The sequence below is a fragment of the Amblyomma americanum genome, chromosome 2, assembly GCF_052857255.1.
Source record: "Amblyomma americanum isolate KBUSLIRL-KWMA chromosome 2, ASM5285725v1, whole genome shotgun sequence".
In the NCBI taxonomy this organism is placed as follows: Eukaryota; Metazoa; Arthropoda; class Arachnida; order Ixodida; family Ixodidae; genus Amblyomma; species Amblyomma americanum.
The window spans coordinates 91,912,986-91,923,869 of record NC_135498.1 but is presented as its reverse complement, the minus strand read 5'-3'; the positions used below and the strand labels follow the sequence as shown (position 1 = coordinate 91,923,869).

The 10,884-nt window shown below is 45.4% G+C and overlaps 2 protein-coding genes across 2 annotated transcripts; one reads left to right on the top strand and one right to left on the bottom strand.

Moving 5' to 3' along the window:
• Positions 1 to 1,498: 1,498 nt before the first annotated feature.
• Positions 1,499 to 2,480, top strand: LOC144118805 (uncharacterized). Its single transcript, XM_077651620.1, has 2 exons — positions 1,499 to 1,875; positions 1,950 to 2,480. The coding sequence occupies exons 1-2, from the start codon at positions 1,655 to 1,657 to the stop codon at positions 2,197 to 2,199; spliced, it is 471 nt and encodes a 156-aa protein (XP_077507746.1). The 5' UTR covers positions 1,499 to 1,654; the 3' UTR covers positions 2,200 to 2,480.
• Positions 2,481 to 4,892: 2,412 nt separating this feature from the next.
• LOC144121598 (uncharacterized) lies at positions 4,893 to 9,903 on the bottom strand. Its single transcript, XM_077654896.1, has 3 exons — positions 9,305 to 9,903; positions 7,598 to 7,805; positions 4,893 to 5,343 (listed from the first exon to the last, which is right to left on the bottom strand). Exons 1-3 carry the CDS (start codon positions 9,833 to 9,835, stop codon positions 4,946 to 4,948), a joined length of 1,137 nt encoding a protein of 378 aa, XP_077511022.1. The 5' UTR covers positions 9,836 to 9,903; the 3' UTR covers positions 4,893 to 4,945.
• Between the last annotated feature and the right edge of the window lie 981 nt (positions 9,904 to 10,884).

Genomic DNA, 10,884 nt, shown 5'->3' with positions numbered 1-10,884 from the left:
TGGAAAAGACATTCTGGCGCGAACGGGCAATTACGGGCATAAACAGGCAATTACGAAAATGTATGACTGTCCATACCGCAGAAATTTGTGCCGTTCGTTGTAGCAGTTAGCATCATGATCAAAATTACCATACGAATACGAAATTTGGAGGACATCAATAACCGATTTTGATTGACCTTGTTCATTGAAAGCCCTGCCCATGCGGTGTTTCCCAACCTACACACTCGGATATTGGTTATTTCAACTTGCGGCCTCATTCGTGGCTTTCGTTTGTCCTCTTCTTTCCTTTTTACCTACCTGCTTTTGCTTTTTATTTGAATCAATGTAATACCCTTCTGTAATTATGGGTGCAGAATAATCGTCGCCGTGGAGGCAGTTCAAAATACATACTTTCGTATTCATTTCTGCATTGTTCCTTTATTTTTCTAACCATATGGTGCTGTCGCGACCGCAGCATGGCCTGTTGAAGGTGGGTATCGGAGTCGCTTCTCGACACAATCTAGGCCAAGATGACGCCCGCTCCGTCCCTGACAGGAGTGCCGCTGAGTGAAAGGTTCGTTAGTGGAGACAGAAGACTTGGTTTATTTTACATATTTACAAGCTTTTGAGTTCAGAAGTGAGCTGCTTCAACTGCATCTGCAGTCCAGTTTTATACACAGCGCCTTCCCTAAATTCCCCAGGTAGGGGACGCCCTCGCCGTGATGGGTGTGGCCAAAACTTTCACTATCACACACAGACACCTCCGCACACATGGACACGCCACTGGCATAATACCCCTGTCACACGGGCATTTCGAGGGCCCTCGAACCGATAGTCGATCGACTCAAAGGCAATCGAGCGCTGCTACACGGGCGGTTTCAATGGCGATCGAGTCAATAGCCTATCGAGTCAACGGAGCAGCGCGGAACTCCATTGAGATTTCGAGGGCCTTCGGATGCTAGCGTTGCTTCGAGCGGCGCCAAGCGCACTTTTGTACACGGCACATTCATGGTACAAAAGTATGAACAAACATTATTCGCCTAGACTTTAATAGACAGTTTTAGCTGTGCGTACGCAAAGAGTTAGCGTACGCGAGAGTTTGCGGGGACGGTAGTGCGCATGCGCAGAACGCAAGCGCAAGCCTTGCGTCTTGCGTACGGTAGCCTTGCGTACGGTAGCCAGCGGAGTTTGCGTTGCGGCGCTTGCGTGGCTTGGGTACGCTAACTTTGACAAGATGGCGGCGCCCTGCTCGCCCGCTTCGGAATAAATACATGTCGCCGCTGGATTCTCCGACGCAATAGCTCGCTAAAATGGTAGCGGTTCGCTTTTATTTCGCCTACTCTTGCCCACACGTAGCGGTATAAGCGATAACTAGCCCCTGTTTTTCAGATAAATGGACGATTTTCTTGCTGTTAAGCCTAACTAGGTACAGTACAGGTACAGTGTACACTGTCGTCATAGCAACGACACTGGACGAAGTAATTACAGTAATTTTCCAATTTTGTGCGATTCTGTTCGTTTAGTTCAATTGATTTACTCTTTTAAAAAATCAGAGAATTTTAATACATTCATTACTGCTATTATTAATTAACAAAAAGTTTCCTCGGCATAAAGCTGCGGAGCTTTGAATTGCTAGCAGAGGTTCTTCAAACGTTGCCGCGCGACAAAGAGCACCATGTCGAGCAGAAATCGCGTGCGTTTTGGCATTAATTTAGACCTAGAACTGCTCGCCTATGTTCGGAGTGAGAATCCGTTCCAAGACACAATGCAGTGGACAAATATTGCGTCGAAAATGCAAGGTATTGCAGGCCGGTCATTCACTGTTCGCGCCGTTCGTGACCGAACGGAGCTTCTGCTGGGGCGCTACGCGGCCAACGACAGAGCAAGTCTGAACAAGTGAGTTTGCTACCAAAGCATGTTGCACTGAGTATGCTGAATATAGTTTACATGTCCCTGTGATTGATTTTCAGGTCGGGTACAGAGGAGCAGTACCAAGCGCGCGAGGTCTTGCTGCAGGAGGTGCTCGATTTAGCGAGGGAGCATGGAGTAAAACTCCGGGCTCGCCGTAGGGCATATCCTGCCCCTGCCGCAACACCTGGCGAGGCGAACTGCGCCCCAGCAGTGCAGAGTTCTCCCGCGCAAGCCCGAGACATATACGCCGCGGCACACTTCGACGGGAGCGCCGGTGACGGTGGGTATACCGCATGCAGTGTCCACTGACGATGGTTTTGCCTTTTAAGCCAGATTTCATTTGATTCAGCATCTGCTACGTCGGTACCCTATGTTCCTCTTGCCGACAGCGCATCGCAAAAAACGCCGACACAGCGTACGTCAAGCGTGACGCTCAAAGAACCGACCACGTGCAACTTCCTTTAGCCATAAACAGAACTCAACCTTACTTGACAGGGGCGTATGAATGTACCTTTAGAGTCATAAGTAAACGCCTTAAAAATAATGTGTCCAAGTCGCGTATGCAGCTTGCGATTTCTTGAAATGACAGTTTTCCGGACAGAATGGGCCCCTCAGTTTCCTTCATGTCCACTCATAACATGATCTGGGGAGGGCCAGTTTCGCTACCTAAATCGCATTCTATCTTTGTCTGCTGAGATTTTGATACAAGTATGAGAATGCTAAATTTCAGTTTCAAGGGAAAGCTGATAGTATGAATGAATGCATAAAATAGGCATGCATGGTACATTATTTGTACACCTAAATTTTTCCGTTACAAGTTTCTTTAACTTTTCACTCATCTTTTTGTTTGGATGTTTCTGCTGAGCACTTGGAAGGTTATATGGCACAATATGACTGTTCACTTGCTCAGCGACCATCACTGTACTTTCTCACTCACAATGAAAAACTAAATTTCAGCCTACCTAAACAGGTGGGCTGAAACAAGCAGCGATAAGTGGAATATGGTATACCAATCATTGGACAGCGGCTGCAGCTCATGTTTCTTATGTGATATTGTTTTTAGCAGGTGACGATCAAAGCGAAAGCGCGTCCCAGACGTTCAACCAGATTCTGAGTTGCGACTTAAATGACAGTGACACCGAAGACGTTGCAATTCAGAATCTGGATGATCAGACTGGGACGCTGCAGCTGCCTGGCCGAGATACCAGCCCTGCCTGTCCATATACAGGGCAGGCTGAAGCAACAGCTCCTGCACCGCGTCCAGCTGTACGGGGTGAGTTAGTCAGTGATACGTGCTGTCGAGTAACACAGATGGCCAGCTCTTAATGCACCTTCAGTTTTTATGGCTTGTTTTATTTACATCCAGTAAAATTGCTTATTAATACTGCACTACTTTCACAACATATTTGTCACATTGCATTTGTAATAGACTGCTTTTCTCCACAGGGAAAAAACGGCAAGAGCAGTCTGCCGACTACGAATTTTTAGAGAAGAGGCTCAGACATGAGCACACTATGAAGGAAAGAGATTTTCTTTTGGAATCGAGACGGCTAGCTCTTGAAGAGCAAAAACTTGCTTGGGAGAAAGAAAAAACGCTGGCAGAACTCAAACTAAAGGAGCAAGAGCTCAATCTCTTGGCTGAAGAGCGTGCCGAAGCAAGGAGGCTGGATGCCAGGGACAGGCAGCACAAGCAAGAAAAGAAGGCCGAAGAACGCCGCACAGCTGCAGCTCAGCAGCAAGCAGTGTTAAGCATCATGGAAAAAGTGCTCAGCACAATAAAAAAATAGAATGAATGTATTTTTTACAAAAAAGAAATGACTGAAAACATTCATTTGCATGGAATTAAAAAGAAAATGAGCATCCTCTATGTACACAAGCTCAGCTGCATGTTATGGTTCTTAGCACGATGGCATGAGAGAGAGAAACCCTTTATTGAAAAAGCAGAGAATTTAGTAGACGTTAAAAATCACTGGCATGCTACTCTGCATGGGGAAGGAAATTTGGAAGGCAAAGACAGAGGGAGAGGAGTGCGAGAAAGGTTAAATTAGTGAGAGAAAAAGGGGGGGGGGGATCATAAAATGTGGCCATTAAATGCATACTAAGGGGCATCAGCGAGAAATGATGTAACATATGAAATGATGAGGTGCAAAGTCTTATAAATGGCCTAACAAAGTTCTGTGAGAAAAATGCATGAGAGCAACATGCTAGATGAAATTAGAGCTTGTCGAGCTGTCCAATTTCCTTCAAATACACAAACAAAAAGGTCATTCCATGTCCCTGTTGCTTAGGGCAGGCTAAGGGACCTAAAACACAGTCCATTGTTAGAGGCACTGGGGAGAGCTTTTCCATGCACTGGTCATAGTATGCACGCTCATCAGCAAACGCAGGGCTGTCAAGAAAAACTGCTGTTGGTATGCACCCAGCATGAAGGTACTGTTCCATTGATGAGACGAGGGCAATAACACCAGTCGCAGACCTGTTTCGACGAAACCAGTTCATTTCTTGGGGGTACTCATTGCGGCTTTCAAGGAACCAGGTGATGTGTTTGCAGATGACTCGCTCCATTAGCTTACCTACGCAGCTCAGTAGAGCGACGGGCCGGAAGGATGCGCAGCTTGTTGGCTGCTTACAAGGTTTCAAAACAGGCACAATTTTCGCCAGCTTCCATTCTGTTGGGACCTCACCAGTCATACAGGAAGAATTGTAATATTCCAGGAGTCGAAGACGGGGTTCCTAGATAACGACGTGCCTCTCTGATCTTGCCACCATTTTCAGGAACGTGAGCGGTGAGCCGCCTTGCTGAGATGACGCCTTGGTCGCGTAGGTACTCTTGTAGGTTTTCGTTTGAGTACGTGATTGGCACATCTTGTATTTTTCCATAATTAACCATGTATGAGTAAAGTACACGGGCCTCCACAACTACTCCAGCCAGTGTAGTGACTGCGAGCAGGCGGTTGGCAGCTTGTAGTGTTGACACTGAAACCATGAGGCTAATCCTTGTTAATTCGATGGCTGAGAACCTTTTGCTGAGCCGACAATGGCATGGAATCGTCTTTCAGTAGGTGCAATGACGATTCAGATAGTCATGCAAAGAAGGGGGCCTCAGTGCAAAATAATATGACACCTGGCTGCCATATAGGCATGTATGACAGTTGGACAGAATAGTTCCTGCCTTGTACATCTCAGCAACTTGTTGCCGAAGGAGTTTTTGGTTTTTTTTAAAGTCCAAGAAGGCAAACTCTGCTACAACTTTACCAAATCCCCACTCTACAGCTTGTCGTACACGGCTCATACCATTGTTGAACGCAAGCTGCTGAGGGGTCAGAAAGTTGCCACCATATGGTTTCATCACAAGTGGTTGCAGCGGGTACGCTGGGTCGCCATAGATCACGTAGTTTCGGCCCCCCACCAGCCTCTCCAATTTGCCGTACAAGTTGCGGTCCCGAAGAATTCCTGCACAAACGATTGCAACAGCAAGATATCACGAATCACAGGGGTACATAAATGAAATGCACTGAACCAGAAAAGGGCAAAATCCATTCAATATTTTTTTTACATTCCATAAACTTCGCTTCAGGAGAGCTGTTGCACGTCACCATGATAAATACCTATGTGTATTTCATCACGTCAGGAAAATTGCGTTGGGTTTAATGGCACATGATTGGCTAAGGCTCTCATGAACATTACAGAGGGTTATAAATGATTGCTTAAGGTAGTAAAGGGCTAAATGTTTTCAAATTTATAATATCTCCTTCGAGGAACCTAAGGACATATGAGCGATGTAATTGCGTATTCTCTTAAAAGCAAGCAAGGATAAAAAGGAATGTGAGCTAACATAAACTGCTATGGGTTATGGGGGTTTAATGTCCCAGAGCGACTTAGGCTATGAGGGAAGCCGTAGTGAAAGGCTCCGGAAATTTCAGCCACCTGGGGTTCTTTACAGTGCACTGACATCGCACAATACACGGGCCTCCCAAAGTACATATAATGAAATTGAAACGATACAGAGAAAGCTGCTATGCTAGACAAGTTAGTGCCATGAGGTGAACCAGGAAGAACACAAAGCTGCATATGTATTTCATAGGACAGTGCTGCTACATATTTATTTCTGGGTGCCTCGCTTACACAAATTCATGTGCGTTCATGAAACTAGTGACGATATAACATGTGCTAGGTACTTGGCTGTTTGGCGGATCCTATGTATATTTGTTAAACTTACGCCCGTCACATGGGCACTTTGACAGCCTTCGAACCAACAGAATAATGACTTAGCGACGAAAGGAGTGCTACTAGATGGGCAGCTGCAATGCATCAAGTCAGTAATCTGTCCAGCCAAAAAACAAGTGTTGAAATCCATGAAGACTTCAAACTTTCAGCTGCAGCAGTGTGCACTCTGGGATGTGGGAAGCTACATATAGTGGAATAAAATCTGAACAATAGAATCCTGAAGAGACTGCTTGGCTTTAAAATACAGAACTTATTTTTCATAAAGAAGGTACGCCAGCCCCGAAAATACTGCAGCAAGTATAATTTTGCCAGTCGGACAAATATGCCTAGCACGTGCTTGGTCAAAAGTGTCAGAGCTATTGCAGTTAGTCCAAAAAGACAAAATTTAGTTTAGGAACAAATACAATATATACAATATTTATTCTGCACAATCAAAAACACAATACACGTAACAGGCCTGCCAAAGCCTCAGAGGGCTTGACTGGCAGAATCATAGTACTGCAGTAAATATGCATTTCATTTTAACCTACTCACGGCAACAGTGCTGCCACAACAGCTCCAAGCGAGATAATGGAACCTTTGATGGCCATAGAGTTTACCATGTACTTGTGCCGCAGCTTGAGGGCTCAATTACAATTAAAAACATGAGGTCCCAAGTGACACAGGTATAAATTAACGACCAGAGTGGAAGTCTGTGAAGATACAGAACAGCCATTAGCGGCTTAGTACCCTGTATTTTTCAAACCGAAACAGGAACGCATGCCCACATCTTGTAACGAAAGATACAGCACAATGCATCGTGCTACTGGGCAGCCGTGCAGATGAGGATGAAGCGTGCATGGGCAGCCATCTTGATGGAGCACAGAGTCTTAGAACAGCCCACCATGCACAGGCACAAAAACTGTGCAATTCGAGGATTGGTCCACAAACGCAAGAAAATAGACTTCATTTTCAGCAGTGACAGGTTTGAGGACAAACTAGGCTATAAAGTACCAATACATAGCTGTAGCACACACAGGTCTGTCAAAGATAACAATGAAGAAAACGCAAATCTGGCATTTTTAGTTTGTAACAAAATGGAAATAGCAGGTGCAATGCTTGCGTATTATTTGTTTAGGGCAAAAAGAAAGTCTCCAATTATTGAATACATAACATGCCTTTTAGGTTGCCTTCAATGTATTTTTGCTTTCACTTACCTTCTCGTGAACTCTGAGGGCTAAAATGTTAACAAATAAAATGTTATGTCATGTTGTCAGTGCATATTGAAAGCTACATTGACGACAAATTAACATGTCCACTGGTGCCTTCCTTTCATATGTTATGCATGCAGCTACACATTCGAAGACACTACAGCTATACTGCTGTAATGCACATCACAGCAGTATGCCCATCACAAAAGCCTCCACATTAGTGGTTAATGTTGATTCTAAAGCTGACCAATGTAACCTGCTCCTATCATGTTGCTGACAAAGGAACCAACCTGCATCATGCCGTCTTCCAGGGTATGCCCCGTCCAACTGGCACACAATGCCATTGGGGCACATCAGCGATTGGTATTTGACGCAATGTACCCTCTTATGGCCCGAAAAATACGCTCGCTGGTTCCTCTTAGGCCGGCATATAGGCCGAGCTGTTCCATCAATGAAGGCCCAGCAATTCCGCAAGGGAGCACCTTTGCTTTTCACGGCCTGGAAGAAGAAAACAGTGTAAGTAAGCAGAGCAACATCGCTGTTCATTGAAGGAAACACTCTTTAAATCTACAGTCAAGTCATAATTACACGCATTCCGCTGACTACCTCTGTGACTATGACATCCGTTTATGAAATTACTAGATGTGAAGTCAATTTTGCAGCACAGTTCTAGCAGGAAATGTCAATAATGCTTGCAATCTGTGTGGAAACACACGTCAGCAGAAGAGAGAACACAGTTTACCAAAACAGACAAAGTATGAAAACACCCATAAATGGGCCAGAGGTCGAGCTTATGTTCACTTTGGGTAACTTTGGCATTCCTCAATACATTATGGCTCTTCTTCCACAACTCTCTCATCCACTGTTATAAGCTGTGGCCAGCTATACTCCCTTGGCAGGCCTATCTATGGGTACACGTGCATAAATGCTTATACCGCATTGTATGCAATAGTGATGATCCAATGTTTAGGGGAATCCCCAAGGTGATAGGATAGCATTCCTATTAAGCTCATTTGGCAGAGCGGCTGCTCTGGTGAAGTGGTGGTCCTGGGTTCGAACCCGGGACCAGGACGCATTTTTCTTTGACTACGAAGTTCCTGTGGAAGCTGTACAGCTTTCCTTTGCACCCATATGGCTGCGCTTGGGTGGATGTTAATGAGTAATCACTGTCTTATTATGTATGCATTACCATTGGTTGCTGCATGTTTTTTTAAGAAGATTGACTATAGTTGGTCGACTGCTGCATCATTTTGAAACAGAGCACAGGTACAGAACACCGGAGAGATAAACAGTGCCATGATGCTGTCTACCTGTTTAGTATAACTTTCCTGAAGGCTATTTCAAAATATATGATTTCCTCACAACCAGTTTTCTCTCTGCCAGCATTACCAACGAAAGCACTCATGCACGTTAAGTTTACATTGTCCTTACACTTTGAACAAAAGTCAGCTGAAAGGTAGGTTTGCACGAGAATTATTTGCAATGGGTTACATGGTTTACATGGGTGTGTGCTCATCAAAACTTCCTAGGCTCGTGCAGGCAGTCATTGCAGTAGTATCTTGTCCCACCCACATTAAGTTACTGTCTAACTTAATCAGTACTGGGCAGATGCTGTCTTTGAGCTGGAATGCTTAGTTTGTCTGGTGAGACCTTAAATGAAGCTTTATGGTATCTCTGGTTTCTGGTATCTCTGGTTTATGGTATCTCCAGAAAGGACCTCTGATTAGTGCTTGCCACAGAGGTAACAAGGATAATTTCATGCACTGCCTGTTAACATGGCGCGGCTAATTTAACTGCCTCCTTTAGGCACTTTTCTCATTAAAAAAAAATTAAAATAGAAAGATTAATGCGTCAAAAAAATAGAGCCAAAATTGTTCAGCGTGTAACGCGCAGACTGCTTCAACTTCCTTTTTTATATTGCGTAAAGGTTCCCGGGAATTGTAGGTGATATTTACAAATAGTGCAGCACAAACAGACAAAAAAAAACGGTGACTTACGTCTGCGAATTCCTGGAGGCAGGTAGTTGTCAGCCACAGGTGATTATTGCAGTCGGTCAGCAAATGTCGAAAAGTCTTTGCGATATGACAGATTACTTGTGACGCCACGCTAGACATGACAGACGGATGCAGCCCGAATATCCGCTGTAAGTCGCACCACCTGTTTGGATACGCCAGGCGTCGAAGCGCCAGACACAGTGCATCGCGGCCTGGCACGACCACTCGCTGTGCACTTACAATTCGTTCCGGCATGCACAATGCCCTCACTAAATCGTCTACGTCCTCCTTCTCGAATCTGAACTGCTGCTTGAACAGCGTGCTGTCGATTCTATCAATATCCAGCAGCCCGTGCCGCGAACGATACTTCAAGAGTTCATGCTCCCTCCGGCGCCTCATGTCGTACTCAATGTCTTCCAATGAATAATCGCCTTTTAGAAGCCATCGGTCCTTTCTTGATAACATGAGGTCGTCGATTTCCTCCCACGTCAACATCGACGCGACATGGTGATTATACAGGATGCTAGAGGGCATCCTGACTGCGTCAATCACGTCGGACTCTAATCGCTCAAATTAAACGCGCTCACTGCGTAGCGGCGGAACAACTACACTTCCACGTCGTCGGCTACGGCCGCGCCTTGGCTCGGCTCCAATCGACTGGACTAAGCAAAAGTATTCTCATTTATTTGCACTAGATGGCGCGACATAACACGCTGGCGCATTTTTAAAACCTGTAAGGCAGGTCCACACAGTCGCGGTTACCCGCTGTTAGCGTACGCCCAGCTAAAACTATACTTCTGAGCGGACAGCGTAGCGTACGCAGCGCCGTAGCGCTTTGCGCACGCAAGCGCTTCCGTACGCACAGCTAAAACTGTCTAATGCAAGTAGTCTGTACAATAATTCTAAAATTGTATCAGACTGGTTTTAAGCTCATTAAGCGCATTAATTTGGCGTTGCGGTCTTTGCGTTGTTTGCGTACTTCGCGTTGACAACATGGCGGTGCCCTGCCCGCCCGCTTCGCAGCGATAACAACTTCGTCGCTAATTCCTCAAAGCAATATCGTGTTCTAAGCTGTTGTATTCGCCTTCGATTTGCCCATTCTTACCCTCGCATAAAGTTTCAAGAGACAAATAGCTTTTGTTTTTCAGAAATCAAGGCGACTTCCTATGTGTTAAGCCTAACGAAGCAGCGCTCCGATGCGGTTGGACGGGCTTGGTTTTGACTTGTCTTGTATTAGAGTGGCTACAGCAGTGTCTGCATCTGTCCGTCGCGTACGTGCAATTAAAAGGGTTTTAAACGACATCCGCGTATGCATGTATTTAAGCATTTCGTATACGTTTATCAAATATTTTTGTTATTTTGTAAAATCTAAAGTAGCGATTGTGGCGCCACACAAGCGTAGCGTGAGTAACGAGAACCATTTCAATGGCCATTGAGATTTGCCGTGTAGCAGCGACACAACTCCTTCGAGTTCGATGGTGATTGAGAATCTCGATGACCCTCGACTCGATCGGCATTGAAACTGGCCGTGTGACAGGGGTATAAGTTGAGCCGGAGAGAAAGAGAGGGGTATGCGGCCAGGA